The sequence below is a fragment of the Carassius auratus genome, unplaced genomic scaffold (genome assembly GCF_003368295.1).
Source record: "Carassius auratus strain Wakin unplaced genomic scaffold, ASM336829v1 scaf_tig00007534, whole genome shotgun sequence".
NCBI lineage: Eukaryota > Metazoa > Chordata > Actinopteri > Cypriniformes > Cyprinidae > Carassius > Carassius auratus.
Window position 1 is genome coordinate 1,353 of NW_020523861.1, and position 25,788 is coordinate 27,140.

The 25,788-nt window shown below is 37.4% G+C and overlaps 2 protein-coding genes and 1 pseudogene across 2 annotated transcripts; 2 read left to right on the top strand and 1 right to left on the bottom strand.

Annotated features, from left to right (window-relative positions):
* Positions 1-450: 450 nt before the first annotated feature.
* LOC113071550 (epoxide hydrolase 1-like) lies at positions 451-3,814 on the top strand (annotated as a pseudogene).
* Positions 3,720-6,018, bottom strand: LOC113071551 (MAD2L1-binding protein). The gene is made up of 3 exons (XM_026244902.1): positions 5,626-6,018; positions 4,886-5,163; positions 3,720-4,801 (listed from the first exon to the last, which is right to left on the bottom strand). Exons 1-3 carry the CDS (start codon positions 5,984-5,986, stop codon positions 4,271-4,273), a joined length of 1,170 nt encoding a protein of 389 aa, XP_026100687.1. The 5' UTR covers positions 5,987-6,018; the 3' UTR covers positions 3,720-4,270.
* A 2,433-nt stretch (positions 6,019-8,451) lies between these two features.
* Positions 8,452-23,768, top strand: LOC113071552 (O-acetyl-ADP-ribose deacetylase MACROD2-like). Its single transcript, XM_026244903.1, has 3 exons — positions 8,452-8,695; positions 11,161-11,265; positions 19,951-23,768. The coding sequence occupies exons 1-3, from the start codon at positions 8,659-8,661 to the stop codon at positions 20,085-20,087; spliced, it is 279 nt and encodes a 92-aa protein (XP_026100688.1). The 5' UTR covers positions 8,452-8,658; the 3' UTR covers positions 20,088-23,768.
* Positions 23,769-25,788: the final 2,020 nt, after the last annotated feature.

The following is a 25,788-nucleotide window of genomic DNA, read 5'->3' on the forward strand; positions in this document are numbered from 1 at the left end:
TGTAATTGTGATGACAAAATCAACAGCAGCATTTTGAACAAACCAGACAAATGGTCAATAAATGCAACAATATTAAGTATTATTCCGACATTACATGGCGGGAAGAGGATAGATGGGGCTGGAGAACCCCCCCCCCCCCTACAAAAAACATGTTTACTTAGTATATAAATAAATATAGTTATAAAAACCATTCTTAAGATTTCGGGCAGTTGGGGTTTACTGATTTCAAACAAAACCTTGTAGATTAGTCATACATTTTAGCATATAGTGTATATATATATATATATTATATATATATATATATATATATATATATATATATATATTGACGTTTGCTGTCAATTAACTTTCTTCACTTTTAGGGAGACCCTTGGTAACCTCGATCAGTCTAAACTACAGCTCCTAGCACTCTCTTCTGACTGGGGTTGGAGCTGTTTTGTGCTACTTGGCATGGAGGCAAAGCCCCAAACTATACCAGTGGGGGATGGCTGGTGGGGAGCTGGAGAGAAGCCTTTAACTGAGGACGAAACCATTTCACAAATTTGTAGTGACGACCTCGGTGGAAGAGATGGAGGTGGGTGTACAACCTAAACGGTAATAATGTTTTATTCCAGTGAGTAATGCAAGTCAGCATCTTTTTTTGTAAAGACTGGTGTGGAAATCAGCAATTTTAGAATCAAATAATAGGTTTTTCACATAATCCCCACAAGTACACTCTTTCTTTCCACTTTCATGTGTGTTAAATATACACTCACTCAACCGCTATACTATTTAAATGTCATCATTAACCCCACTGTTTTCTTTAGGATCTACAAAGAACGCATCGATCAAACACGCTTCACGGATCCACTGGAGGATAGCCGCTTTTAATTATGGATTCAACTCTAACTATCTTAGACGGGTGGTCCTCTTATTGGAGGCACCAAGTTTGACTGGGAAAAGCAGGTGAAAGTGATTAACCAGTATCCTCACTTCAAAACCAAAATTGAGGGTAAGCATCTAACACTTTCAAAGGTGATCATTTACCCTACTAGATAAAACATGTTGTAACCAAAGCATGCAATTTTTTTTGTTGTGCTTCAAGTCCTACATCTTGCATTCGCAAAATGTGATTAGGTATATTACACACTGTTCATTTTAGTGAAGCCTGTAATGCTTCTCAGGAATAGATGTGCATTTCGTGCACGTGAGGCCTGTCCAGAAGGCTGGACAGACCGTTCTCCCTCTCATGATGGTTCATGGCTGGCCTGGTTCCTTCTATGAGTTTTACAGATCATACCCTTGCTCACTAAAACTGATTCAGATGTAGTCTTTGAGGTCATCTGCCCCTCCATTCCAGGCTACGGCTACTCTGAAGCACCACATAAAAAAGGCAAGTCTTTCAACATTTATGGAACTTATGGCTAATTCTGCTAGAAAAAGACCTTGATAAGTTTGCACAGACATACAAAATGGCATAAGAATAATATACAATCTAAACATATGCAAATGATTAGAAATGAAGAACAGACCTGCTGTTCTTTCCATTATTTTAACATGAAGATTCAACACATTGGAGGCTGCCCGCATCTTCCATAAGCTGATGGAAAGACTGGGATTCCCTGAATTTTACGTGCAAGGAGGAGACTGGGGAGCCTTCATTACAAACAACATGGCCAGATGAAGCCAGAGTAAGAGTTTTACACACCTTATGATAATAATTTGTCTCTTTTCCTGTAATATGTTTTTTTATTTTAAATATAGAGTGCCTTATTAATTGTCAATTAAAAGCTAACTTTTGCTCTCTTTAAAATAAGGTGCATTCGTGGTCTGCACTTGAACATGGTCATTGCCAGGACTGACAGCCTTGGTCAGCTTCTCTCCTTAGTCATTGGTCGCTATCTGCCGTTCCTGGTGGGCTTCACACAGGAAGATGTCAGACGACTCTATCCTTACATGGAGAAGAATATATATGATATACTGAGAGAAACTGGCTATTTACACATTCAAGCCACTAAACCAGACACAGCGGGTAATACTTGGTGCATATCATGTTATGCTTTTGGGTGTTGTCAGATTAACACTTAATTGAAAGCTTTACTTAAAAAATATGTTGCAAGGTTGTGGACTGAATGACTCACCAGTTGGATTGGCAGCCCTATATCTTGGAGAAATTCTCTTCCTGGACAGACTTAGGAAATCGAGACTTGGAGGATGGAGGTTTAGAGAGGTGAAGAAAGATTCATCTTATACAGTTGCAGTCATTTTTGCACAAATGTTAATCTAATAGTGCTGTTCCAAAGTTTGGGGGTAAGTACAGTTTTTTAATCTTTGAAGTCTCTTATACAGCAAAGCTGCATTTAATTAGATCAGTGATATCATGAAATAAGTTTTAAAATAAGTTTTTTGTTCGAATTTATTTTAAAACATATTTTATCCCTTTGATAGCCAAGCTCGATTACTGCAGTCTTCACTGTCACATGATCTTCAGAATAATCCTGAAGGCTCGTTCACACCAAGTATGATAACTAAAGAAAAAGATCTAGTTTTAAAAATCATTCTCAATATTAAAGAATAGCAGAGTCCACACCAAAACAACGATTAAGAAAGAAAGGATATTGTTGGAATCACTTTCATAACTATTTTTTTTTTCAAGCTGATAAAAAAAAAAAAAAACTGACCGGCAATCAATCTCCATCCTGCTATAACAAGCTCAGATGAGCATACACTTAGAATAAACAGACAATATCGTTCGCTGGTGTGGACGCTAATATTGGTATCTTTATAGTTATTGTTCTTGATGTGAACGGGCCTTAATAGTCTTATTTGGTGCTCTAGAAATATTTAAATATTTAGAAATATTTTAACATTTTTATTATCGATATTGAAACCTTGGAACTTTCATATTTTTACATAACTAGCTAAATCTAAAAATATAAAGGTTTAGTTCAGTGTTAACTAAGAAGCTTTGTCACTTTTGTCCCATCACAGAAAGTTCAGTCTAGACGACCTCCTCACAAACGTCATGATCTACTGGACCACATGTTCCATCATTCCCTCAATGCGCTTCTACAAAGAGAACCTGAAGAAAGATTTCAAGACAAGGGTGGACAGAGTGTAAGTTCAAAAAGTCTTTGTGACCCAATGTGAATACCTACACCTCAACTTATTGAATTCAAAAACGATTTGATTTGTATGGCTAAAAAAAAGCTTTTACTTCTTTCCCTTAAAGGACGAGTGTGTATGTTCCCACTGGCCTGGCTGCCTTTCCTGATGAGCTACTCCACTGCCCTAGGGCCTGGGCTAGCTCACGCTTTACAGATGTGCGTTCTTTCACCTACATGCCCAGAGGGGGACACTTTGCTGCCTTCGAAGAGCCTCAGCTGATGGCTCAAGACATCATTCAGTTTGTGGAGAAAGTGGAGAGCAAAGACCACAAATAACAGCAGTATGTTAAAGAAATAATGCACTGCTCTGATCATTTTGGTTTAGTTTCATTAGTGCATTTAACAGTCCAAAGTTAATTCAGTTGGAAATGCAAGGTTCAGCATTAAGGAATGTTGTAGTCTTTCAGTGAACCAAAGTTCTCTGTACAATTTTTTTTGTTGTTGCATGATTTAAACAAGAACTCATAATTTAAAATCAGTAAGCATTTCTAAAAAATAAAACACTAACTTCTGCTTTCTAAAAATCAATTTAGCTTCATTGTACATTACAATAAACATGCTCTACAGTTTGCATCCTTTCAACCAGATTTAATGAATGCCGACCTTAAGATTGAATGTTCTTTTGTAAGTGAATGGAATTCAAATAAAAACAAAGATACAGCACCAAATGGAAGTGTCACAATGCATTATTTTCATGAAAATATATACTGACAGACACAAAGAGCCTAAAACACATGAATTTAAGTAAATTAAAATCATGTACATCAGTTTCCAGAAGCTGCCATATTGCAATTGGTTTTAAATAATAGGAATTACAAATGAGTACAAATGGTCTTGGAGTGAGTAGCAGCCAAGATTATTAAACATTAGAAAACCACCACTGTATACTGGAAAAATTAATCATGTAAAATATATGGATTAGCAGATGACAATATAAACACGGCATAAATAATCTGAGGTATTAAAAAAATTAAAATCTCACACTAAATTCCTGAATAATAATAACAGTAATAAAAAAAACAATAGCCCATATAATTTTTGGCCAGTCATACAGCTGTGATCCCTGTGAATGGAGTGAACTGTATTTCAACATTACCTGAAATCTGTTACTCTTTATTCCCTTATCATTTACAGAAACCTTTCACAGTAACAGGGGCTTGAAACCATATATAGTCCCCCAGATCGGTTTTACTTTTTTGTAACTCCCCGGCAAGTGACAAATCACTGGCTATAGAGATGACTTGCCTTTTCACTTTTGTGGGAACTTTAAAATCCACTTTGGGCTTAAACCCGGTCACGCCACAATCCCGGTGACCCAGAGCCATGACCGTGGTAGTCATGAGGCGCACAGACTTGGCATCTGACAACAGGTCAGCCACAAACAATGTGCGGAAAAGCTGCCTTAGACAGGCTGAAGTCCTTAAGCAGTTTTCCCCAGCTCCCATGGCCACCGCTTCCATGTTCACCTCATACAGCTCGGTGGGAAGGACGGTAGACCCACCTAGCATAAAAAGCACACGAGGAACTTGGCTAAGAGAGAACAATGCCTCAAGGTGGGCCAGCACTTCATCTAGGTCCTGTAATGTCCGCTGGCATCGACGCCAGTCCAAGCCCTCAGATGTCTTTGCAGACCTTCGGTTTATCATATCCTCTGTCTGTGAGAAAGAAAGCACAATTCAGTCAAACTTTATTAGAATTATGAATTAAAGTATATCTACACATCAGGTGTTCTGTAATACCTGAGTGGCATTATGCTGCTGTTTTTGGAGGAACACCATTTGGTCATATGTCATAGGCATCTGCTGCCGCTGGTAAAGGACACACTTCAGAAGCTCACAAACAAATCTACAGCAGCCATCCTGGGTGACACGGCCGGGAAAGATAACATTCACTCGTCCTTCTTCTCTTGCTCTCCTGAATATTTCCTCCTCATCAATGTGGTTTGCAGACATTGCGCTAGATTCACAATCCTTCTGACTGCCAGAAGAATTGGCCAAAGGATCAATCTGCTGGAAACCTTTACACAAGACGTTCACATGACAGAATAACAATAAAACAGGCTGAATCAAAATGACATTTTTTTGGTCCAGATCTAAGAATTATTTACTTTTTTATAAAAGAGTTATTTAGATAAGTTGTGTTTTTTCGCATGATGCATTGGGCATACAAACTATAAAAAAAATTACTCTCACTACAATCATCAGTTTCACCAGATGAAATGAACCCTGATCAAAAGTTATAGAACATAAGTAAAGCTTTTTTTTTTTTTTAAATGTATAACTGAGAGACTTGATGAGCCTAAAACATTTAGCAGTTTTAATTAAGTAATTTAAAACTGGGGTTTACTTTAAATTTTCTATATATGTGTGTATACCTGTGTTTTTATTATTCTCATTTGTAATCAATTTGTTTATCAATTATTATTTATAGATGCGAAGCATATAAGTTACAGGAAATCCAACCATTTGCCTCAACGTACCTACATCTTGACCGTCACCTCTATGTTCTGATCTTGCATGTGTGAGGATATTTTTATTTTCTTTGTCTTCTGGTGGGTTTGAAGGGTCCCCGTTTCTCTCAACTTCACCATTGTTGTCCAACAAGCACACATTTTCCACCTTAGATATAGCGGAGGATTCAGGATCATCGACATGGCACAAAATGTTCCATTCCTTTTCTCTATCAGATGAAATCTTTGATTCTTCTTCCTGAGCTGTAGACTGATCGGTGTGAATGACTGCGTTATTATTGCCGTTGTTTGAAGTTTGGTTTGTGTTGCTATGTTTGATGACAGTCATGTTTGCGCAGTCAAACTCTCCTCTTCTCGAGTCCTCTTCCATTTCTACTGTTTGAATTTGCCCAACGGGCACGGCATCATGGGAAAAACGGGAACCGGAAATCATGAGAAACGTAATAAAAGCCCCTCCATTTCATTTTTGTTTAACCTTTTTTTCCATATTATAAATACACATTTGGTTAACTGAGCGTGGTATTTCAGATGTTGTTATTTGTTAATATCCAGGCAATTTATCCTGTGTTTTTATTATTTTTGTTTTGTTTTATTCTCTAATTTAAGTCGGTGACTGACGCCCTCTACAGGTTAGATTTTTCCTATCCTGTCAGGATTTAGGTTTCTGGCCATTCTAGTATGCTATTAGGTTATTTGCGGAATTATTTAAATTTCACAACAATGGAGCTTTCTGTACACTCTGTGCTCTAGTCAGGAGGCCTGCAGAGACCAGCAAAAATTCTTTCATAAATCACGTCTCGTCAAATAAACTTTTTTTCTTAATGAAATATTTACTGATAATATGAAATAACCTCTTTCTTGAATAGAGTGATGATGCTAATAAATAAATAAACAAATAAATCGACATGTCCACGTTTTCTCTCAAATAAACAAATCCTAATATTTTAAGCAGTAATTAATAGATATAAAATAACTAAATATACAAATGTACACAGCCTTAAAGTAACAGATACAATATATCTGAAGTCACAGAGCTTTATTTAAAAGACAACTCTCATATGCAATCTCTCTGGGTTGAAACGGTTAAAACCTGTTTTTATAGTCTATGACTGAAACCATGGTTGTAACATGTCCCCAGGCATTTACAGCAAACCGGTTGAACAAAAGCCTTCATTTAGTAAATCTCCAATATCATCAGATCTATCTTTTCGATTATTACATAAGAGTAAATATCGCTGAATAATAATATATAGTTAGATCCGCAAGAATGTTACATTTTGTGCTTCAGTGGAGACTTTGGGCTTAAACCCAGTCACCCCACAATCCCGGTGACCCAGAGCCATGACCGTGGTAGTCATGAGGCGCACAGACTTGGCATCTGACAACAGGTCAGCCACAAACAATGTGCGGAAAAGCTGCCTTAGACAGGCTGAAGTCCTTAAGCAGTTTCCCCCAGCTCCCATGGCCACCGCTTCCATGTTCACCTCATACAGCTCGGTGGGAAGGATGGTAGACCCACCTAGCATAAAAAGCACACGAGGAACTTGGCTAAGAGAGAACAATGCCTAAAGGTGGGCCAGCACTTCATATAGGTCCTGTAATGTCCGCTGGCATCGACGCCAGTCCAAGCCCTCAGATGTCTTTGCAGACCGTTGGTTTATCATATCATCTGTCTGTGAGAAAGAAAGCACAATTCAGTCAAACTTCAGGTGTTATAGAGTGGCATTATGCTGCTGTTTTTGGAGGAACACCATTTGGTCATATGTCAAAGGCATCTGCTGCCACTGGTAAAGGACACATTTCAGAAGCTCACAAACAAATCTACAGCAGCCATCCTGGGTGACACGGCCGGGAAAGATAACATTCACTCGTCCTTCTTCTCTTGCTCTCCTGAATATTTCCTCCTCATCAATGTGGTTTGCAGACATTGCGCTAGATTCACAATCCTTCTGACTGCCAGAAGAATTGGCCAAAGGATCAATCTGCTGGCAACCTTTACACAAGATGTTCACATGACACAATAACAATAAAAAAGGCTGAATCAAAATGACATTTTCCTGAGGAACAGAATAAATTAGACAAACATATGTCAATGATGTGACACTCATTTAAATGTTTTTTTTTTGGTCCAGATCTAAGAAATATTTACTGTTTTATAAAAGAGTTATTTAGATAAGTTGTGTTTTTTCGCCTGATGCATTGGCCATACAAAAAACTCTCACTACAATTATCAGTTTCACCAGATGAAATGAACCCTGATCAAAAGTTATAGAACATAAGTAAAGCATTACTTTACTTGACATGAACTTTTGACCTTTTGTACAAATATTCTAGATTTCATGCATGTGAGGAGTCAGTGAGGATTTTAAAAGGATTTATTTATTTAATTTTGATCCCAAATGAGTATTTTGGCATTCAACAAAATGCTAAAAAATAGAAGTTACGTTTGCCACAGGATGTTTTTCATTGCCATGCTTTCACACGTTATGTCGATAAAGGATGGAAAGTCCTGGAATTTCTGTAACTTTATTGTAGATCTGCATATACCATATACACAACCGCTGTATTTTGTTTACGAAGGAAGCACATAGGTAAAGTTGCACATCAATAAACAGCTGTATCAAATTTCCGTATTCCACTACCACGCACGGCGCTGCAGTCTTCTGAAGCTTTTTCTCTCACTCCCCTCGGTTGCTACCCCACCGACCCTACAACGCTTTGACGCTCAACCTAACGCACGTCACGCGTATGCACCGTTTTATCGGACTGCCGCATGAAACCATCCAATCCTAACACCACTTCCGCGTTCGAGTCGACCAATCGCCTCGCTCCATTTCCCACTCAGCCTACACTTGTTCGCGTTAAGCTAGGTTGCACCACTGCACTGTCTCCCCTCCAACTACAATTTGACAGTTTCTCAGGTGCGGTGTTACGCTACAGGAGCTGTTCCACTTTCTCTTGAGTTTCAGCGCGCATTTCGCTGTGAGCCTGGGGTTGCTTAACTCAAAAACCATTTACCAGAAGCCCTCACACCACGGCACCATGAGCAAAAAGAAAAAGGAGTGGAGAGCGGAGAAAGGTAAGGGGCTTTTGGACTCTGCTCGTGTCTCTTCCGTTTAAAGACAGGATTCATAACGGTAGTGTCAGTCTGGGGTTTGACATCCACCGGTTTGAACCTGGGGTCACGGCACGCACGTGGCTGGAGAAATGTCTTCTTATAGACGCTCTGCCACGTGAATCAACAGCATGGACAGATGCACACCTTCAGATGCAGGTGGAGCATCAGTACATGCTGCTGTCATCAAGGCCCTAATGTGTCCAGCGTTAAAATCAGTTTAAATGCAAAACTAATGCGTTAATTAGTGATTCATCTTATATAAATGAATTGGAACATGCACGTGTTGGATTGATGCAGTCAGTGAAAAGCCGTATGATAATATAAAACCCCCCAGTGTGGTGCTTTGCATAAACTATGACAATTACACCTTTGATCAAGACGAGAAAGCATTTGTGACCAACTCCTTGTAGTCTGAATTTATAACCAGTGCACTGTAAGTCAGTTTGCATAAATGCATCAGCTAAATTACAAATGAAAAGGTCTGTTGATTAAACATTTAATGAAACGAAGAGCATGCACACATGTTCTTTTGCTAAATCCTTGTCTTGGATATCCACCCTCATAAATAGTTTAGTTCTAGAGCTTTTGTCTAAAATTGTAAGTATAATAGCCAAAAATGAGTTGCTTCGGTTGTGTTTGATCAGAGCTGGAGATAAACTTTCCTGGAAGTTAGATTTCTAGGGACAGGATATAGTGCTTTCATGGTATGTTTGGATTTTCTGCACCTTCCAATCATGTTTGATATAAGCATATTTTTGCTGGACGCTTTATAATTACAATAGGATTATTTATATTAATTTGAAGTGCACAAGCGCTGCCACCTGTTCTTGACACAAACATCAATCAGTGTGACCCGAAGTTTATGACAACAATGTTTATTATTGCTTAAAATGTGGACTCCATTGAAGTTTGATTATGTCCTATGAAGTGGCAACACTGTAAATTATTAGGCTGACAGAAAGCATTGCTACTCGGTACACATTAATGGTCCGCTATCATAAATCAGACTCCTAATAATATGATAAACTGTATATGATGAGAGCTATTGACTTACGGCCTTGTGTAATACAGTGCAATGCAGTAAACAAACATCAAATACTTCTGTTATGATATCTTTTGATGGGGATTTGATGAAATGAATCAGCTTTGTTGGCGTTTGTGCTATTTTAAAATCGCAAGTACACACTGCTCTCATAAAGCTGCCTTTGTGCAAGACAACTTCATTCGTGTAGCAATAGGGAGTGCAGGAGGATAAAAACGGAGAAAATAAATTAATAAAGATGGTTGAAAAGGCAGATGTAGGGGCAGTCAGCATGAAAAATCAGTAGTGTCGGCAGGGGCACTTTGGATCTGGTTTGTATCAAGAATATCAAGGTGAAGTTTTATTTTGTCTAGAGTCGAGGGAAAAAAAATGCTATTTGGGAGCTTCTTGTAGATTGTTACATTTTCTTTTAATTTAACTTCTTATCTTACCATACAATAACTGCATAACAACTGTGATGTGAACCTATTAGACTTTACTTTATTGCACCAATTTCTAGAAATACCAAATGTTTGCATTTATTAACTTCTGTTAGTACCCCTGCTTTGTATATTTCTTTGTATTTTATTGTCATGTTTTATTTAGGCAGCAAAAATTTAGTTCACTTTTTAAAAAAGGTTTGGGTTATGAAACAAAATTAAAATCTGTTCTTACATTTACATTTATGCATCCAAAGCTACTTACAGTGCATTCAGGCAATACATTTGTTTTTTATTATCATTAGTATGTTACATACTATTCTATTCTAAAACCTATTGTTAACATAATAAATGTTTTTTTTTTTATTGTCATGTATTTTAAATGCAGAATTATGGGTTTTGTACCTTCCCTCCTATAAAACTTTTGTAAGGAGTTGTATGTCATTTAGTGCCAACAGAGGTTTCATTATTGGAAGAAACAAAAGTGAAACTAAAACCTCAAGAAGAAAGTTATGAACCTGTAGAAGGAGAATAAAAAGAGAAAGGAGTATATAGACCGTAATCAGAAACCATCTGTATAAACTTTAGTCTAGCAGTCTAAACTAGTCAGGGCCTTTATTTGAATGTAAGTCCTCAAATTATGGCCTCATAAATATTAGTAAATTATTGAATGATATTGTCCATGTACACTACATAAAACAGATCACACACAGTCTGGTTCCATGTCAGGCCTGCAGCTGTATGTGGAACAGTATACCCTCATTAGCTTGTCACTTCTTTCTCACACACTCTTACATGGCTGCCACAATTACCACACCAAAGAGTGCCACTCTGACACGATGCATAGAGCTAGTCGCAGATGTTCCTTTATGTAGCCCTCTGATTCAAACTGATTTGCTTTGCTCCACAAGACATGCTCTTGAGTGTCTGTATGCTATAACAGTGTGGTTTCTTCTTTTGCACAGAACGCTTACTCGGTCTTGGTCTTGAGGATAGACGCAAAGATTATCGAGGAAACTATGTGCCATTGGACGCGATCTCCACCTGGGCAAATCATGACAGTAACACAGGTAAATCTAGACGTCTTTATGACTTACATGTTTTTCAATCTTAGGCAGACTTGGGAAAGCTGTTTGAAAATAGTCTGCAGTTTGTTTTGTGGTGCAAAAATGAGACACGTTATTTTTAAGTAGCCCACATACTTTTACAATAGTAAATTGTATATGGCACCATTGTACGTTTTTATATTTTGTTCAGCAAGGATGAAAAAAAAGGCATTTGATCAAAAGTGACAGTAAAGACATTTATAATGATTTGAGTAAATGCTGTTATTTTTAATTCCGTATTTATCAATGGAAGGTTTTCCACAAAAATATTAAGCAGCACAACTGTTCTCAATAATAATAATAACAATAATAATAATAATGTGTCAAATGAGTGTATTAGGAATTTCTGAAGGATCATGTGACACGAATGATTGGAGTAATGGATGCTGAAAATTAAGCTTTGCCATCACAGGAATAAATTACTTATATATATATATATATATATATATATAAAGAAACTGTTATTTTCTTTATGTAATATTATCACATGTATATAACTTTTAACATTGTCTCTGTGTCTTGGTGAACAGCTTTAGAGTCTGTTCTATTGCATTAAAGTTGCATAGTCATTCTAAAGTAGGTATTGGTTGTTTCATGTCGTTCTCCACCAGAAGACACAATAGTAACTCTGCATGTAAGTGACTTGCTGCCCTTTTGAAGGGAGAGGACACATGGATCAGTGAGACCCTCACAGCTCAGATATCATAGCTTATTTATGGATGAAGATAGTTGCGTTATCCTGACCAGCTATCTAAGGCACAATCCCAATTCTATTTTATACCCCTTCACCTATCCCTACCCCATGCCTTCCCATTGTCCCTTGAAACAGAGTGTCATGGGGTAGGGGGGAAAATATTCCCCTAAGAATTTGCTGGTGTACATTAGAGCCTTACCGTTCTATATTAATGCGCTGCTTACTGACACACACACACACACACACACATATAGGAGATCGCACAGCTCACACATCCAGGAGCAAAGAAACTTGTCAACATTGCCCCGTGACTTTTATTAATAACAGTTTAAATACTCACGCTACATTATATTTTCTAGCAACGAGAGCATAATATTGCTGTTTTTGAAGTTAACTCACTCATTGTAAAGAGAGACACAAAGACGCGCATACACGACTCTCTTGTCTCTCTGTCATACCCCTTCGTTTGAAGTGTGGTCCCAAAAAATCTTTGTTTGAAGGGCTATCTGACCCTTCCCCTTACCCCTACCCATCCAACCAAAGGAGAACTGAGACACCCCTACCCCTTCACGGGAACACGTCCACACGTAGGGGAAAAGGGAAGGGCTAAGGGGTAGAAATGGGATGGGGCCTAAGTTTTATTATTTAGTTGAGCAAAATGGCTAGAGAGAATTAGATGGTGACATTCCTCAAAATATCACCTTTTGTGTTCCGCAAAACAAGTTTGAAACAACTTGAGGGTGAGTAGCTAAATGATGAGAGAATTTTCATTTTCTTGTGAACTATTCTTTTAAGTTCTGACTCGGTTGATCCAATCTATTACAACTGCAATGTTCACGTCATTAATTTTTTCGACATCAAGTGGCTGTTTAAGACTCTGTAATTTGTACAGAGGGTCCGTAGATTTGCACTGAGAAAGAGAGCGAGAGAGACTGAGCACGCACAGCGCCGCTCATCAATGTCAGTTCCAAAACAGTGGACTAATTTTTAGACCCAGGGCACACGTTGCAAGCTTTTGTTTACCGTAGCAAGTTGACATGGCAACTGTTTTATTTTATTATGGCATGGCTGCTTTTGTTTCTTGTTTTAAGACCAGACATCTGTTGCTTATAAACTTAGTCTAATTTCAGAATGAAAAAGTATAAATGATTATCCCTCTGCTGACAGCCAGCTGGTTCAGACTAGTTTTTTAAAACTCCATTTTAACATAATGGCTGTATTTATGCACCTGGCCCCAGAAGATCAGGAATAATTTGAAAGGCATAGTTCACCCAAAAATGAAAATTCTGTCATTAATTACTAGTGCTGGCTTATGTTAACATGTTAATGTATGCAATCAATTTTACTATCCTTAATGCATAAAACATTTTTTTTTTTTTTTTGCAATTAATGCAAAATTACTGAAGCCCAATTTCTATTCTAACCCTTTAATCTAATTTTGCTTCTCTGCTTGCCATTAGATCATTTTAAACCGCTAAACTCCGGGAAAGTTTTCAGTCCTATGATCGAATGAATTCAAACAGTGCTAATATAAGGGAAACCAGGCTGATTACATTAGAGATTACAGAGAGAACAGAGACCCGCGTTTTGTTTTCGGTGAATTATTAATTCAAGTATGTTTCACTTCAAAACACGAGCTGTGTCATATTGATTGTCTCTGAAGAGTGCGAGCCCTCTCACGTTGTCAGCGCATATACATAATGTAGAGAAATTTTCTCTGCATTTTTTTTTCTGTAGTATTCATCTTGTTTGTCTGAATGCAAATAATCCAGAAGAGCAACATTTCATACAAAAAGTCAGACAAGTGCTTTTTATTATACAGGCTTTTTATTATTTTTAATGCAAATACAATCTATAAAAGGCTTGAATAGACTCTAATTCTTGATGCGTTATTTGTTTTCTTACATAAAGGTCTAGAATACACAAAGAAAGTGTCTGCTGATTAATTTAATCAAAGGAACACGCATATCTGTGCATAAGGCACAGATCTGAGACTGCAAATAGTTCAGTGAAACAAGATCCTAAAAAAACACATAAATGTTTCTTTTTCAATGAAAGAAAGTAATTCTCACAACTTTGCCAGCATATGTATGTGTGCATATATGTGTGTGTTATCAAACAAAGAGTGTAAATAGTGGTAGATACAATCTGCACAAGTAATGTTTATAGAAGTAATGTGCTATTTGTATTAAAGGCAGAGCAAAGTTAGTGAAAACTTGCCAAAAAAGGGTGGATATTTGCACTCAATGTTAGTTTTTTATTTATATTTGTTAATTGTCTTTTTGCTTTTTATTAGATAGACAGGGGTCGAAATTAATTTTCTTTACTTTGTAGCACTGCTGCTCCCAATTTCAAAAAAAGCCCCAGCAAAAATTCAGTAGCACTCACCAAAAATTTATGAACATCGCAACTACAAATTATATATTAACAGATTTCATCCTTACATTCTTGACTTTAATGCAGATTTTTAGATTTGGTTAATATTAATATTGGTCAGTTCACAGCAGTGACAGAAATTAATATTTTCCAATGTTTCAATTGGTTTTTACCTTTACATGGTCATTTTTTTCCCAAAAGTGTGCATTATCATTTGAGTCAAATTCTTATATTTAACTGGTCAACTATAATAGACGTAAGGGCTGTTATCAAACATCAATCATCAAAATTAATCTTTGCAATGCAGAGGAAACACAGAAAGCTGCATTTGAAATGACATTTAGATCCATTTACACTCTGATTAATGCTGGACATAAATGCATTTAACCTGCAGTTACACTTGCATAAATATTTTAATATTGTAAACATAAAAAGTTGAATACTGATATTTGAAATGTTTGAAACTTTAAATGTTAAATTAAAACCGCCAGCATGTTGCAGCAAGTCACTGTTAATAAGTGAGTCATTGTGATTGAATTAAAGTTAAGAATGTAAAGATGAAGGTTTAATTTGTTATGTAGCCTAACGTTTCATAGAACGGCAGACAGGTCACCAAACAACACCCAGAAGGCACATACTCTGAACGTCTTTAGAGAAATGAAAACAGGTCGCACGACAACAATTATTTGCACTCGCATGAATGCTCCCAGATATATTTTGAGGTCGCGACGATTACATTTCGGGAGAATATGCGACCAAAATGGTCACAATTTCGAGCCTTGATAGGACAGTGGAGAACCAGTGGGGAGGGAAATATCAAGAGCAAAGCACTGCCTTTTTTGCCTTTTTGATTCTTTTGTTTTGTTTGAGTCAAGGCTGTTTCATTATAGACTGCATGTCAGAGATGCTTTAGTTTTCATTGGCGAGATGCTATTAGAGTTCTCTTATTATTTAAAGAATATTAATTTTTTATATTTTAAAAGGGGCTTCCTAAATTCTTCCCCTGTCTGTTGTTGGTCAGTTTAAACCGGTATTTTCATTCAAATTTTAGGCCCTTTTTTGTGCCATTCTGGTTGGGATGTTTAATAATGTTTTATGGTAAATATTGTTTTTTTTATTTTATTTTAAATAAATCTTTATTTAAATTTTTTTTTTTAATGATTTGACAGTGGAGAGCAGACAGGAAGGGAACTGAGAGAAAGAGAGCGAGTGGGGAAAGGTCCTCAAGCCGGGATTCGATCTTGGGATGCCCGTAACACAATGACGTTAGGTGTTGGCACACTCGCCCACTAGGCTGTCTGCACTGACATTGTGTGCTTCTTCTAATGGAAGTTATACTCTGAGCTCATCTTGAACGTATAGCATGTTTAAATCCATTCTTTTAGTCCAACATCAGCTTGGAAAATGTGAAGGAATCATCAGATTCTATGTGGCCTTTTTTCCATTAAGTCCAATCTTAGTTAAAAGATTATTTGAAGAAATCCTTAAAATACATCTTGCTTGAAATCCTCAGGCCATTTTCATCTGTAGTATAGTGAGAGGATGTCGGAAATGTTAAATGGAACATTTCCATTGCCTTGGATGAGGCTTGTTCTTCGCACATCCTGCACGTGCTCCACCAAATGGCCATGTCCTGTGCCAGCAGGCCTGGAGATGAGCTGATCTGGTCAGTTCACATTAGAGCCAAATATTTGCTCTGGCTCTACTAATCTAAGAGGACAGTTTGTAGGATGTGCTATAGGCTATTATTTAAATGAGCATAATGAACACTGCTTATTGTAGCTTGTAAATATTCATGTGATTTTTGCATGTCATTCTGACCGACTGGCCAGTGCCAACGGTTTTTGAGGCCTGATGGTTTGGACGTTCTATTCATTGGCCTACTATCTGTTCTGTTAACACATATGCACAGTGTTACATGCCAGCGCTTTAACCAACCAGATCTGATTTCATTGGTTCTTGTTCTCTCAGCATTCTGGGAGCTGGTACAAAGCTATTTGAAAAGGTAACTGGTATTTGTGGATTTATATAAACTCTAGGGATGCACCGAATCCATATCTTTTCTTTTTAAAAATCAGAATATGTTTGGTGACTTAACTGAAATGAATGTAATTGAACATTAACTCAATAAACATGGATAGTAGGCTGTTTAGTTTACGTTTATAACAGTAGGATAGGCTACGATTAGAACAGTAGCCAGATATTACAAAAAATATTAAAGAAGATCACACACATCTCCTGCATCATAATTAAATTAATGTAAAACCTCTAATCTTTCACATGAAATGAGTAAAAAAAAAATGCTATGCATTAACAGGTGACAGCCGGTTGCGAAAGTGGGAACGAATGTCCCCAGCAGTACTGAAAAGTCTTTCACTGGGCACAGAGGTAGATTTTTGCCAGCAGTGGAAATCGCTGCTGGTTTGTCTTCCACCACTGAAGAGGATCCTCTGGAATCAAAGGCTCACCGGAAAAAACGCTTGTCTCCACGTCAGCACCCGATATGACTGGCTGGCTCTGTATTGCTATGGTATAAATCGTGCCAGGCGTTCAAAGATTCCTGAACAGTTTAGTTTAGAGCGAACTGTCGGGCTGTGTTCCTCCTCATATAAACACCTTCACGCAATCAACGGCCGCGTGACGTCGACCAGCGTAGCGCAAGCCTAGGGTTCGGTTCGGTGAAAAAAAAAACCCTAAGGTTCGCCCGGGAACCGAACCCCGTCAAAAAGCCCAGTATTCGGCCAAATCCGAATCCTGGATTCGGTGCATCCCTAATAAACTCGCACACCTGATCCACTTTAGAGAACCCATAGTGAAGCTGGTTCAAATGTCCTATCTGCTTGCATGCTTGCATGTTTGACATTTTAATTTTATTTAATTATAATATTATTATTATTATTATTATTATTATTATTTTTTTTTTTTTTAGTACTTAGTCTTCAATGTCACAAGATCATTCAGAAAATGATCACAGATGAAAACAGTTGTGCTGCTTAATTTTATTGTAGAAACTGTAATGCTGAATTATTTTATATATATATATATAAGAAAGTTAAAAGTACAGCATTTAGAAGGATCAGAATGAGCTTTATTCGCCAAGTGTGCTCAAACACAGGGAATCTGTTGTGGTTTCCAGGAACTCTGGGTACATGCATGCATACTGGATACAACAAGGGGGAAAGAAAAACAGACCATTTAAATAAGTCAAAATAATAATAATTAATAATAATAATAATAATAATAATAAAATGTTGTAAGTAACTTTGATTAGAGCTAACAGATTTATTTACAGATACAGTGTGGAAAATATTTTTTTTGATCTCCTGCTGATTTTGTAAGTTTGCCTACTTGCAAAGAAATGAAGGGTCTCTAATTATTTTAACAGATTTAGAAAGAATATCAACCAAAAAATCCAGAAAAAACACATTATATAAAGGTTAGAAATTGATTTGCATTTCAGTGAATGAAATAAATATTAAATCCCCTACCGACCAGCAAGAATTCTGGCTCCCACAGATTGGTTCTGCGCCTATGTGGAACACCGAGTAGTCCTGTCACTTTAAGAAGTTACTCCTAATGTCAACTCATTAGGTGTAAAAGACACCTGTCCACACAATCTGTATCTTCCATTCCAATCTCTCCCATGAGCAAGACCAAAGAGCTGTTGAAGGATGTCAGAGACAAGACTATAGATCTGCACCAGGCTGGAATGGGCTCCAAGACCATCACTCGGCCAGAGTCTGGAGCTCCATGCAAGATCTCGACTCAAAGAGTTAATGAGGATGATCCTGAGAAAGGTGAGGGATCAGCCCTGAACTACACGGGAGGAGCTTGTTAATGATCTTAAGGCAGTTGGGACCACAGGAATTAATTTGACTCGCCGTGTTTGGAGGGAAAGAAATGCTGAGTATGACACCAAGAACACCATCCCTACAGTCAAGCGCAATGGTAGAAACATTGTGCATAGGGGCTGTTTTTCTGCTAATGGTACATGACGACTTCACCGCATTCAGGGGCAAATGGACGAGGCCATGTACTATTAAATCTTGGTTGAGAACCTCAGCCAGAACACTGAAGATGGGTCATGGATGGGTCTTCCAGGATGACAATGACCCCAAACATACCGCCAAGGCAACAAAGGAGTGGCTCAAGAACCAGCACATTAAGGTCATGGACTCCCAACCTCAATTTTAAAAAAAATCTGTGGAGGGAGCTGAAACTGAGTCGCCAAACAACAGCCAAGAAACCTTAAGGAATTAGAGAGAATTTGTAAAGAGGAATGGATTAGAATCCCTCCTGAGATGTGTGCAAACCTGGTGACCAACTACAACTACTATCTTATCTCTGTGCTTGCCATCAATGGTTTCTGACCCAAGTACCAAGCCATGTTTTGCTTGGGAATAAAAACTACATCTTTCACTCACTGAAATGCAAATCAATTTCTAACCTTTATATAATGTTTTTTTTGGTGATTATTTTGTCTCCATAAGTAAATAAACAAACTACCAATAAAATTATAGACCCTTCATTTCTTTGTAAGTGGGCAAACTACCAAATCAAATAAATCAAATAAATATTTCCCCCGCTGTATGTACATTATGTACTGTATATATACACACAAAAATGCTGGGTTAAAAACCATAATTTCTGGGTTAATTGGCCAGCATTGGGTAAATATAGACAGAACACATGTTATTTTAACCCAGCTTGTTGGGTTTTATACATTAACCCCTTTGCTGGGTGGTTTTTAGACATCATGCTGGGTCAGTTATGCAAACTGATACATGTAACTGTGAAGTCTAGTCATGTTTCAGCACTGCTTGTGCATTCATTTTATAAAAATCACAGATTACAGAAAAACTACCCAGGTAAGTAAAAAAAAAAAAAAAAAAAAAAAATGACCCAACAAGCTGAATCCTGCATTTGGGTTTAAAAAAAATCCCACACTTTTTCAGGATGCAGAAACTCCCCAACACCTGGGTAAAAATCTAAAAAAACAACCCAATTAAAGGACCCAACAGGCTGAATCCAGCATTTGGGTAAAAAAAAAAATAACTCAGCATTTTTTTTATGCCACAAGAGCACTGAATTATAACAAGTCCGTAAATCTGGGTGTCAGTTATTTAAGGTGGAAATGGGCTGGGGAAAATGGGCTGGGGATAGATGTTCTAGTGCACAGATATCTGTAACATATTTGTGACAATAATTGCTTAAGTGGTTTAGAGAGGGTTTTTATTTAAAAAAAATTTCACCCGCAAAATGCACTACAGTGTGACATGGTCAAGTATGTTCGTCCAATAGGCCATGTTTATGAGGCGTTTTTTTTTTTTTTAAACAAGTGACCACAGTGTGGCGTCACTCTACTGCTTCTCATTTGATATCATCCAGTCCAGTTCATCTTTCAAAAGTTCAATGTTTCTCATTATAGAGTGATTATAGAGCAGATGTGGGTCAGTAGAGTGTTGTAGGACCTTTGATGAACCTGTACTGTTCTGATCAATACCGAGTGTCATCATGCACCATTATCTGAAATAAAAGCTTTTCTGTAAATTAATCTTTGCTTTATCTTTACTATACAGCTGCTGAGGAAGAAGAACAGAAGTCTTTCTCCTTGGCTGACAAAGTGTCTCTGTACAAAGGTGACATCACCACCCTAGAGGTGGATGCCATAGTGAATGCTGGTGAGTTTGCCGTTTCTGATCAATTGCAGTTTTAAAATTTCATTACTCTAAGCAATGCAATTGGTGCACAAGTGTGACACTGAGAGTTTCATTCTGTGACTTTGCATTCGTTGAGCTTGCCTGACCTCTTGTGTCTGTAAGTGGAACAGGCATGACTACGTTTTTTTTTCCCTTTGTTTGTACTTATGCATTTTACATCTGTTCAAGTCTGTGCAGTGTGTTTTCTCCTCGCAGTGCATTTTGCTGTTTACTTTTATGTTTTGATGTACTTTCACAGGAAAGATGCTTTTCCTTTTCAGGATGAAACAGGATACCAGAGAACAAACTTGTAAAACTAACTTTTTTTTTACATGGTCAGATGTTTGTATGTGTCTCTCTGGCTTGTTTTCATGTTACAGTGATCTAAAATCTTATTCCTATTTATTACCTCTTTAGTGTGGGGGCTGTTTGAAATCTGTTCCGAGAGGAAAGGAGTTGTTATATAGTAGATGTTCTGGCGGAAATAAGCATGTGTTAACTGCGTTCCGCTGTGGTGAGAGAGCAGACAGATAATACTGTCATGGTTTACCTCAAATCATGGAAACCTGGCAATAAAGATAGAAAATTGTGCTTACTTAAGCATTTAGTGTGTGTTGTGTGGGAGATTTTCATTGATTAGACATGTTCTTGATTCAAGATGTTTATCGTAGTTCCATTCATTGAGAGGAATAGTTTAACATTTCCGCCCACAAAGAATGATTGCGGTTCATATCTAAAACTGCTGTCTGTTTGACAAGAGCATCCGTGAAATGTGATTTTTGCCGGACCGTTGAATCTCTAAAAACAAATGGAAACTCTTAACAGCTGTGTTGTGCTCTGCTTACAACATGTACAAAAATGTGTTTGTGAATGATTGAGGTTTTTTGTTTATCTCAACGTAGTTCAGGCATTATGCAGTCTAATTGAAGTAACGATGCCTAGCAGCTTTGGGACATTTAGACGAATCTAAACCTTCTGTTGAGTTTACTGCTGTTCTGTGAGCCGTGAACCTCGCAAACTAGTAGATTCATTATCACTGGAGCTTGTCTGAGTTTCACATTTCCGTTATGTGTATTTACTCTCACATACTAGGTTATTACTACAGTTTCCTTAGTGGGATGTAGGACCGCAGGCTAATATAGCGATGTCATTTAATGCATCATTCTTTATTGTAAGTAGATATATATTCATACATACATTGTGTATACGTATACATATAAAAACTGACCTGTTGGAACAGTATTTTTAATGTTAAAAACTTCACTGCATAATGTCAATATCACTGTGCATCATCTCAGGAAGCTATAGGGTACCTCAAGAATTCAGGTGATTTCAAACAGGCGAAAGAGTGTTTTTCCTTCTTTGAATTGTAAAGTTTTTGTTTACAAGACAACTTGCCCTTTCAAAGTTTCTGCAGGGTTGCTGTGAGGTCAGTCAGCATTGAAAACAGGAAATAAGAGAACAGGCCGTACGGTGCTCTGTTCTAATCTCGGTGTCTGATGCAATCATACTGATATGAAACTGCAGCAGTAAGCAAAATGAATAAAAATGAATCACATGTTCAATAGCACTGTGGTTCAGCTTCTCTCAGTGCTTATTTCAACAAGTTTGTTAGTGCATTCTTCACATCAGTGGCTGCATAAAAATAATGTGAAACCATTCTGTTGGGTTTGTGGCATTGAATTAGGAAAGTCATTGGTTTAAAGGCTTCAGAGTATGAGGGAGACGACTTATCATGCAGACGGGCGGCTGTTCATCCATCAGAGGCCAGCGGCTCAGGCCAGGAAAGTAATCGCATTATTGCAACAGTGCTTGGAATGATTTTTAAAGCCCCATTTGCTCCACTGTCTTTAAGTTTAGGTTCCTGGAATGATGTTTCTATCTCTAAACTATAATATGGTGATAAGAACAATCGGAAAGCATCTCTGTGATTGTGGGGAACTGTCGTTTTGTTTCCAGTAGTCCTGCTGAAAATGCAAACAGCATTGTACTCTTAGGAAAAAGAAAACCGTTGCCAATGTAAAGTGTGCCATGATTTTTGTGCTGTAAAACCTGTTCTAGATTTATTAATTTTTTTTTTTGTATATCTATTTTCACTTAGAAAGATGTCCTGTTACAATGTAAAATGGCTTGTAAACACTTTCACTCTAATCCATCCAACTATCTTTTACATTGGACCAGAAAAGTGGGATCTGGCATGAATTGAGTTGCTTGCGTGGCAGACGCCCTTCTTCGTTTTGTCTCCACTGTAAATCTCACTATGTTCTTCTCTTTTAAACGCTAGTTGTTTTCTTAACAGTACTCTTTGTAAAGGTACTTGTTTTGGGTAATGAATTGGGACCATTTGCGACAATTAAAATTGATTCTACATATTCTGGATGTGTGTAATATAAATGCAGTCTGGATGTACTAAATTGGCCATGTTGTTATTGTCATGTGACCTACCAGCAGCAGTTGTGTCACGTGTAATGCCTTTCCTGTGGCCTCATGGGATAGTGAAGGATACTTCAGAATCTTGCTGGAAGTAGAAGGTCATTTGGATATGAATACTGTGAATTTGGACATGCTACTCTTCTCACATACTACCTTTGCTACGTTATAGTAGGGACGTATGCAATTTGAATGCAGCCATTCTTTAGAAGAATCAAGTGGATGAAGGAATGACTCTATCTTATGAAGGGAAATCTATCGGGCGGTTGTACTGATTACCAATTTCTTCCTTGAGGAGGAGAGTTGCATCATCTAATAGATTTGTTTCTTTTTGAACCTCTTATACGTAAGAAGAAAGACACCCACCCTCCCCCAAAAAACTCCCAGCTGACTCAGACTCCGCTTTCCCCCGCATTTAGTCTGACTCTTGTTTTTTTTTTTTTTTTTTCTTCTCCTCAGTGTGTTGTATTTTAGGTAATCACAGTTATTTTCCTGCACTTAGAAATCCAGCGAACCTCGATGAGCCTAATTTCCGTTGTCCTCACACATATAACAGCCTTCTGTCTGTCTCCTGGCCAACCTAACGTCCTAAAAATCCAAGGAAGGAGTGAAATTGAGTGATAATCGTGGATATTCTTTTAATCATGCAGAGAAGTTGATGCTAGAGCGCCCCTGCCATCATAAACTTTTTTTTTTCTTATCCGACTATAATAGTTTTACCTCCTCTGTGGTGCTTTTATTACGAGTTGCGCAGAGGAATATTACTGTAATAAAGAAACCTCTTGAGGCTTCTGCTAAAAAAAGGCCTTTTTCAGATCATGTAATGTTATTATACTCCATAACTTGAGTTTGAGGACTTTATTGCTGACAAAAAGTGAGAAGGATTAATTTATTTGCTGTAAATGTTCTCTGTATTAGAAGGGTGTGACTGCTGTCATGCGCGCATATATAATTTATTTTTATTTTATTTTTTTATATATAGTGCTCTTTTTCTTTTATTAACCAGAAAAGCATGGAAAAAGGTCAATAAAATCACCATACATTTTTTTTTAAATCATACAACAGTTTTAAAGAGATGGTTCACCCAAAAATGAAAATGTTATGTTTATCTGCTTACCTTCAGGGCATCCAAGATGTAGGTGACTTTCTTCAGTAGAACACAAACAGAGTTTAAGTCCGTTGCAGTCTGTCACTCTTATAAAGCAAGTGAATGGGAATCAAGGCTAAAACATAAAAAAAAAAAAAAAAAAAAACACTTTACACAAACCGAACCAAATTAAACCCTGCAGCTCAAGACGATACATTGATGTGTAAAGACACAAAATGATTGGTCTGTGCAAGAAACTGAATCATATTTATATAGTTTTTTTTTTTTTTTACCTCTGATTCACACAATGTCCCAACTATTAGAACTCTCCCGTGTGCGTTTTTAGGAGCATGCGGTAAGTCTTCTTCTTCTTCTTGCTTTATGGCGGATCGCAGACTTATAAGTGCATTTCTGCCACCGATCTTTTAAATGGACCATTGACACTCTATATACAATCTCAATTTGAAGTGTCAGTAGTCCATTTGAGAGAGAGGAGGCGGTAATCCACTTATAAGTCTGCATTCCACCATAAAGCAAAAAGACGACGCCGAAGTTGTGTGTGTGTGTATATATATATATATATATATATATATATATATATATATATATATATATATATATATATATATATATATATATATATATATATATACACACACACACACAAAGACTGTTCACTCATTACTATGAATGGTAGAAACTACAATGGGGAATATGGCAGAATAATTAATACCTTTTGATTAAAGACCCAATAGCCAATTGATCAGTTAACTTGAAATTACAAGTGCCTTTAGGAAACTCTGATTCCCATAGAAAAAGTCAGTGTCCTGAGATTCGCAACTGGCTGGGCCAATCTGAAATATGCTCAAATAGAATTAAAATGCATTTATTTGATAATTTTTTAAATATTATTTATATGTGAGCTTGTCAATCAGTGTTTGTTTCAGTATTTCCACTTTGAATTGTAATGTAAAGATTAGGCCAACTGATCAGCAACTGGTACTGAAGAGCCCTCTCTTGAGATGGTTTTGTTGCCTTCTCATCCATTTGAGTTACTGAAAACATAAAATTAGTTTTAATCCAGAAATATTAGTTAATAAAGTGTGCTGGTTTTACACTCAGGCCCTGTAGAGTTTGCATTGGAAATGTCAGGCAGCAAGAAATTAAATGGCAACAGTAATTAATTCTGGGCGGCTTCATGCTGCATGCTGAGAGAGGTGAGGCTGTAAGCATGTTAAATAGGTTTTTAAATCACTCTCTGGATGGCCAATTATTTTTTCATGGAAATAAATTTCTTGTCAGAGCTGCTAATTGAAATAGCAACTGACATCAGGGTCGTGATAGGTGCAGAAATTTTAATTGCTCTCCCTTTCTTGTTTTCACACAAGGTGTCGGTTCGCGAAGCAAGCAAAACAAACACCGAATAAAAAAAAAAAAGAAATCTGACGGGGCGGTCAGATGGTGAAGCTGTTAAATATAGCATTGAAACTTATGCCAAAAATATCTGTCTGGCAAAAAATGAGAACAAGCAGGGAACATAAAACTTAAACTAAAAATAAATATGTAAAAAACAAACTTGAGTTGTGTGACGCGTATGGCTGAGTGCTTCAACATTTGAAGATGTCGTGCAGGCTTTGTGCTCAGGAGGGGAGAGTGTCGTTTTGTAATTATGGGAGCTCTTAAGAAAGGAACAGAAAGCTGTGTCTTTTGCCCTGTAGCGTGGTGAGACGCAGCCACAGATGAATGCAGTAATGGAGTCTAATGCACTCTGCACATTAAATGTTCTATGAGTCACAAAGCTTAATGGAGAGCACTTGCATGTTTAACCGAAGACGGGCCTCAGCTCTTTTGTAATTGACATTTGAAAGTGGGAAAAGAGCACTCCTTATCAACAAGACTTGCAAAGGGGGGAAAAATGGGCAAGCATGCACTCCATCATCATCAAAAGAAGGACCCCAAGATGTAAATCGGAGCTTATGTTTCTAAAAGCATTAGAGGCATCTTTTGATAAGACAAAGTAAATTCACATTCATTTTCCATCTCTTCGATTAATGTATACATCTTGACATATCCTTAAGAGGGTAATGACCAAGCACATGGAACCTGTACCTGTAGAACTCTTGACATTCACAAAGTGCTACACATTTGGCTTCAGCTTCAGATACCAGTAAATAAGGCCTTGCAGTATAAGATAAAACATG

What these genes read in the sequence shown, in the direction of transcription:
- LOC113071551 (XM_026244902.1), bottom strand. Translation starts at nt 5,986, where the DNA reads ATGGAAGAGGACTCGAGAAGAGGAGAGTTTGACTGCGCAAACATGACT. An exon ending in AGGTGACGGTCAAGATGTAG is followed by an intron (nt 5,164 to 5,625) that starts GTACGTTGAGGC and finishes TCTTGTGTAAAG; the next exon opens with GTTTCCAGCAGATTGATCCT. An exon ending in AGCAGCATAATGCCACTCAG is followed by an intron (nt 4,802 to 4,885) that starts GTATTACAGAAC and finishes TCTTTCTCACAG; the next exon opens with ACAGAGGATATGATAAACCG.
- LOC113071552 (XM_026244903.1), top strand. Translation starts at nt 8,659, where the DNA reads ATGAGCAAAAAGAAAAAGGAGTGGAGAGCGGAGAAAG. An exon ending in GGAGTGGAGAGCGGAGAAAG is followed by an intron (nt 8,696 to 11,160) that starts GTAAGGGGCTTT and finishes TCTTTTGCACAG; the next exon opens with AACGCTTACTCGGTCTTGGT. An exon ending in AAATCATGACAGTAACACAG is followed by an intron (nt 11,266 to 19,950) that starts GTAAATCTAGAC and finishes TTTACTATACAG; the next exon opens with CTGCTGAGGAAGAAGAACAG.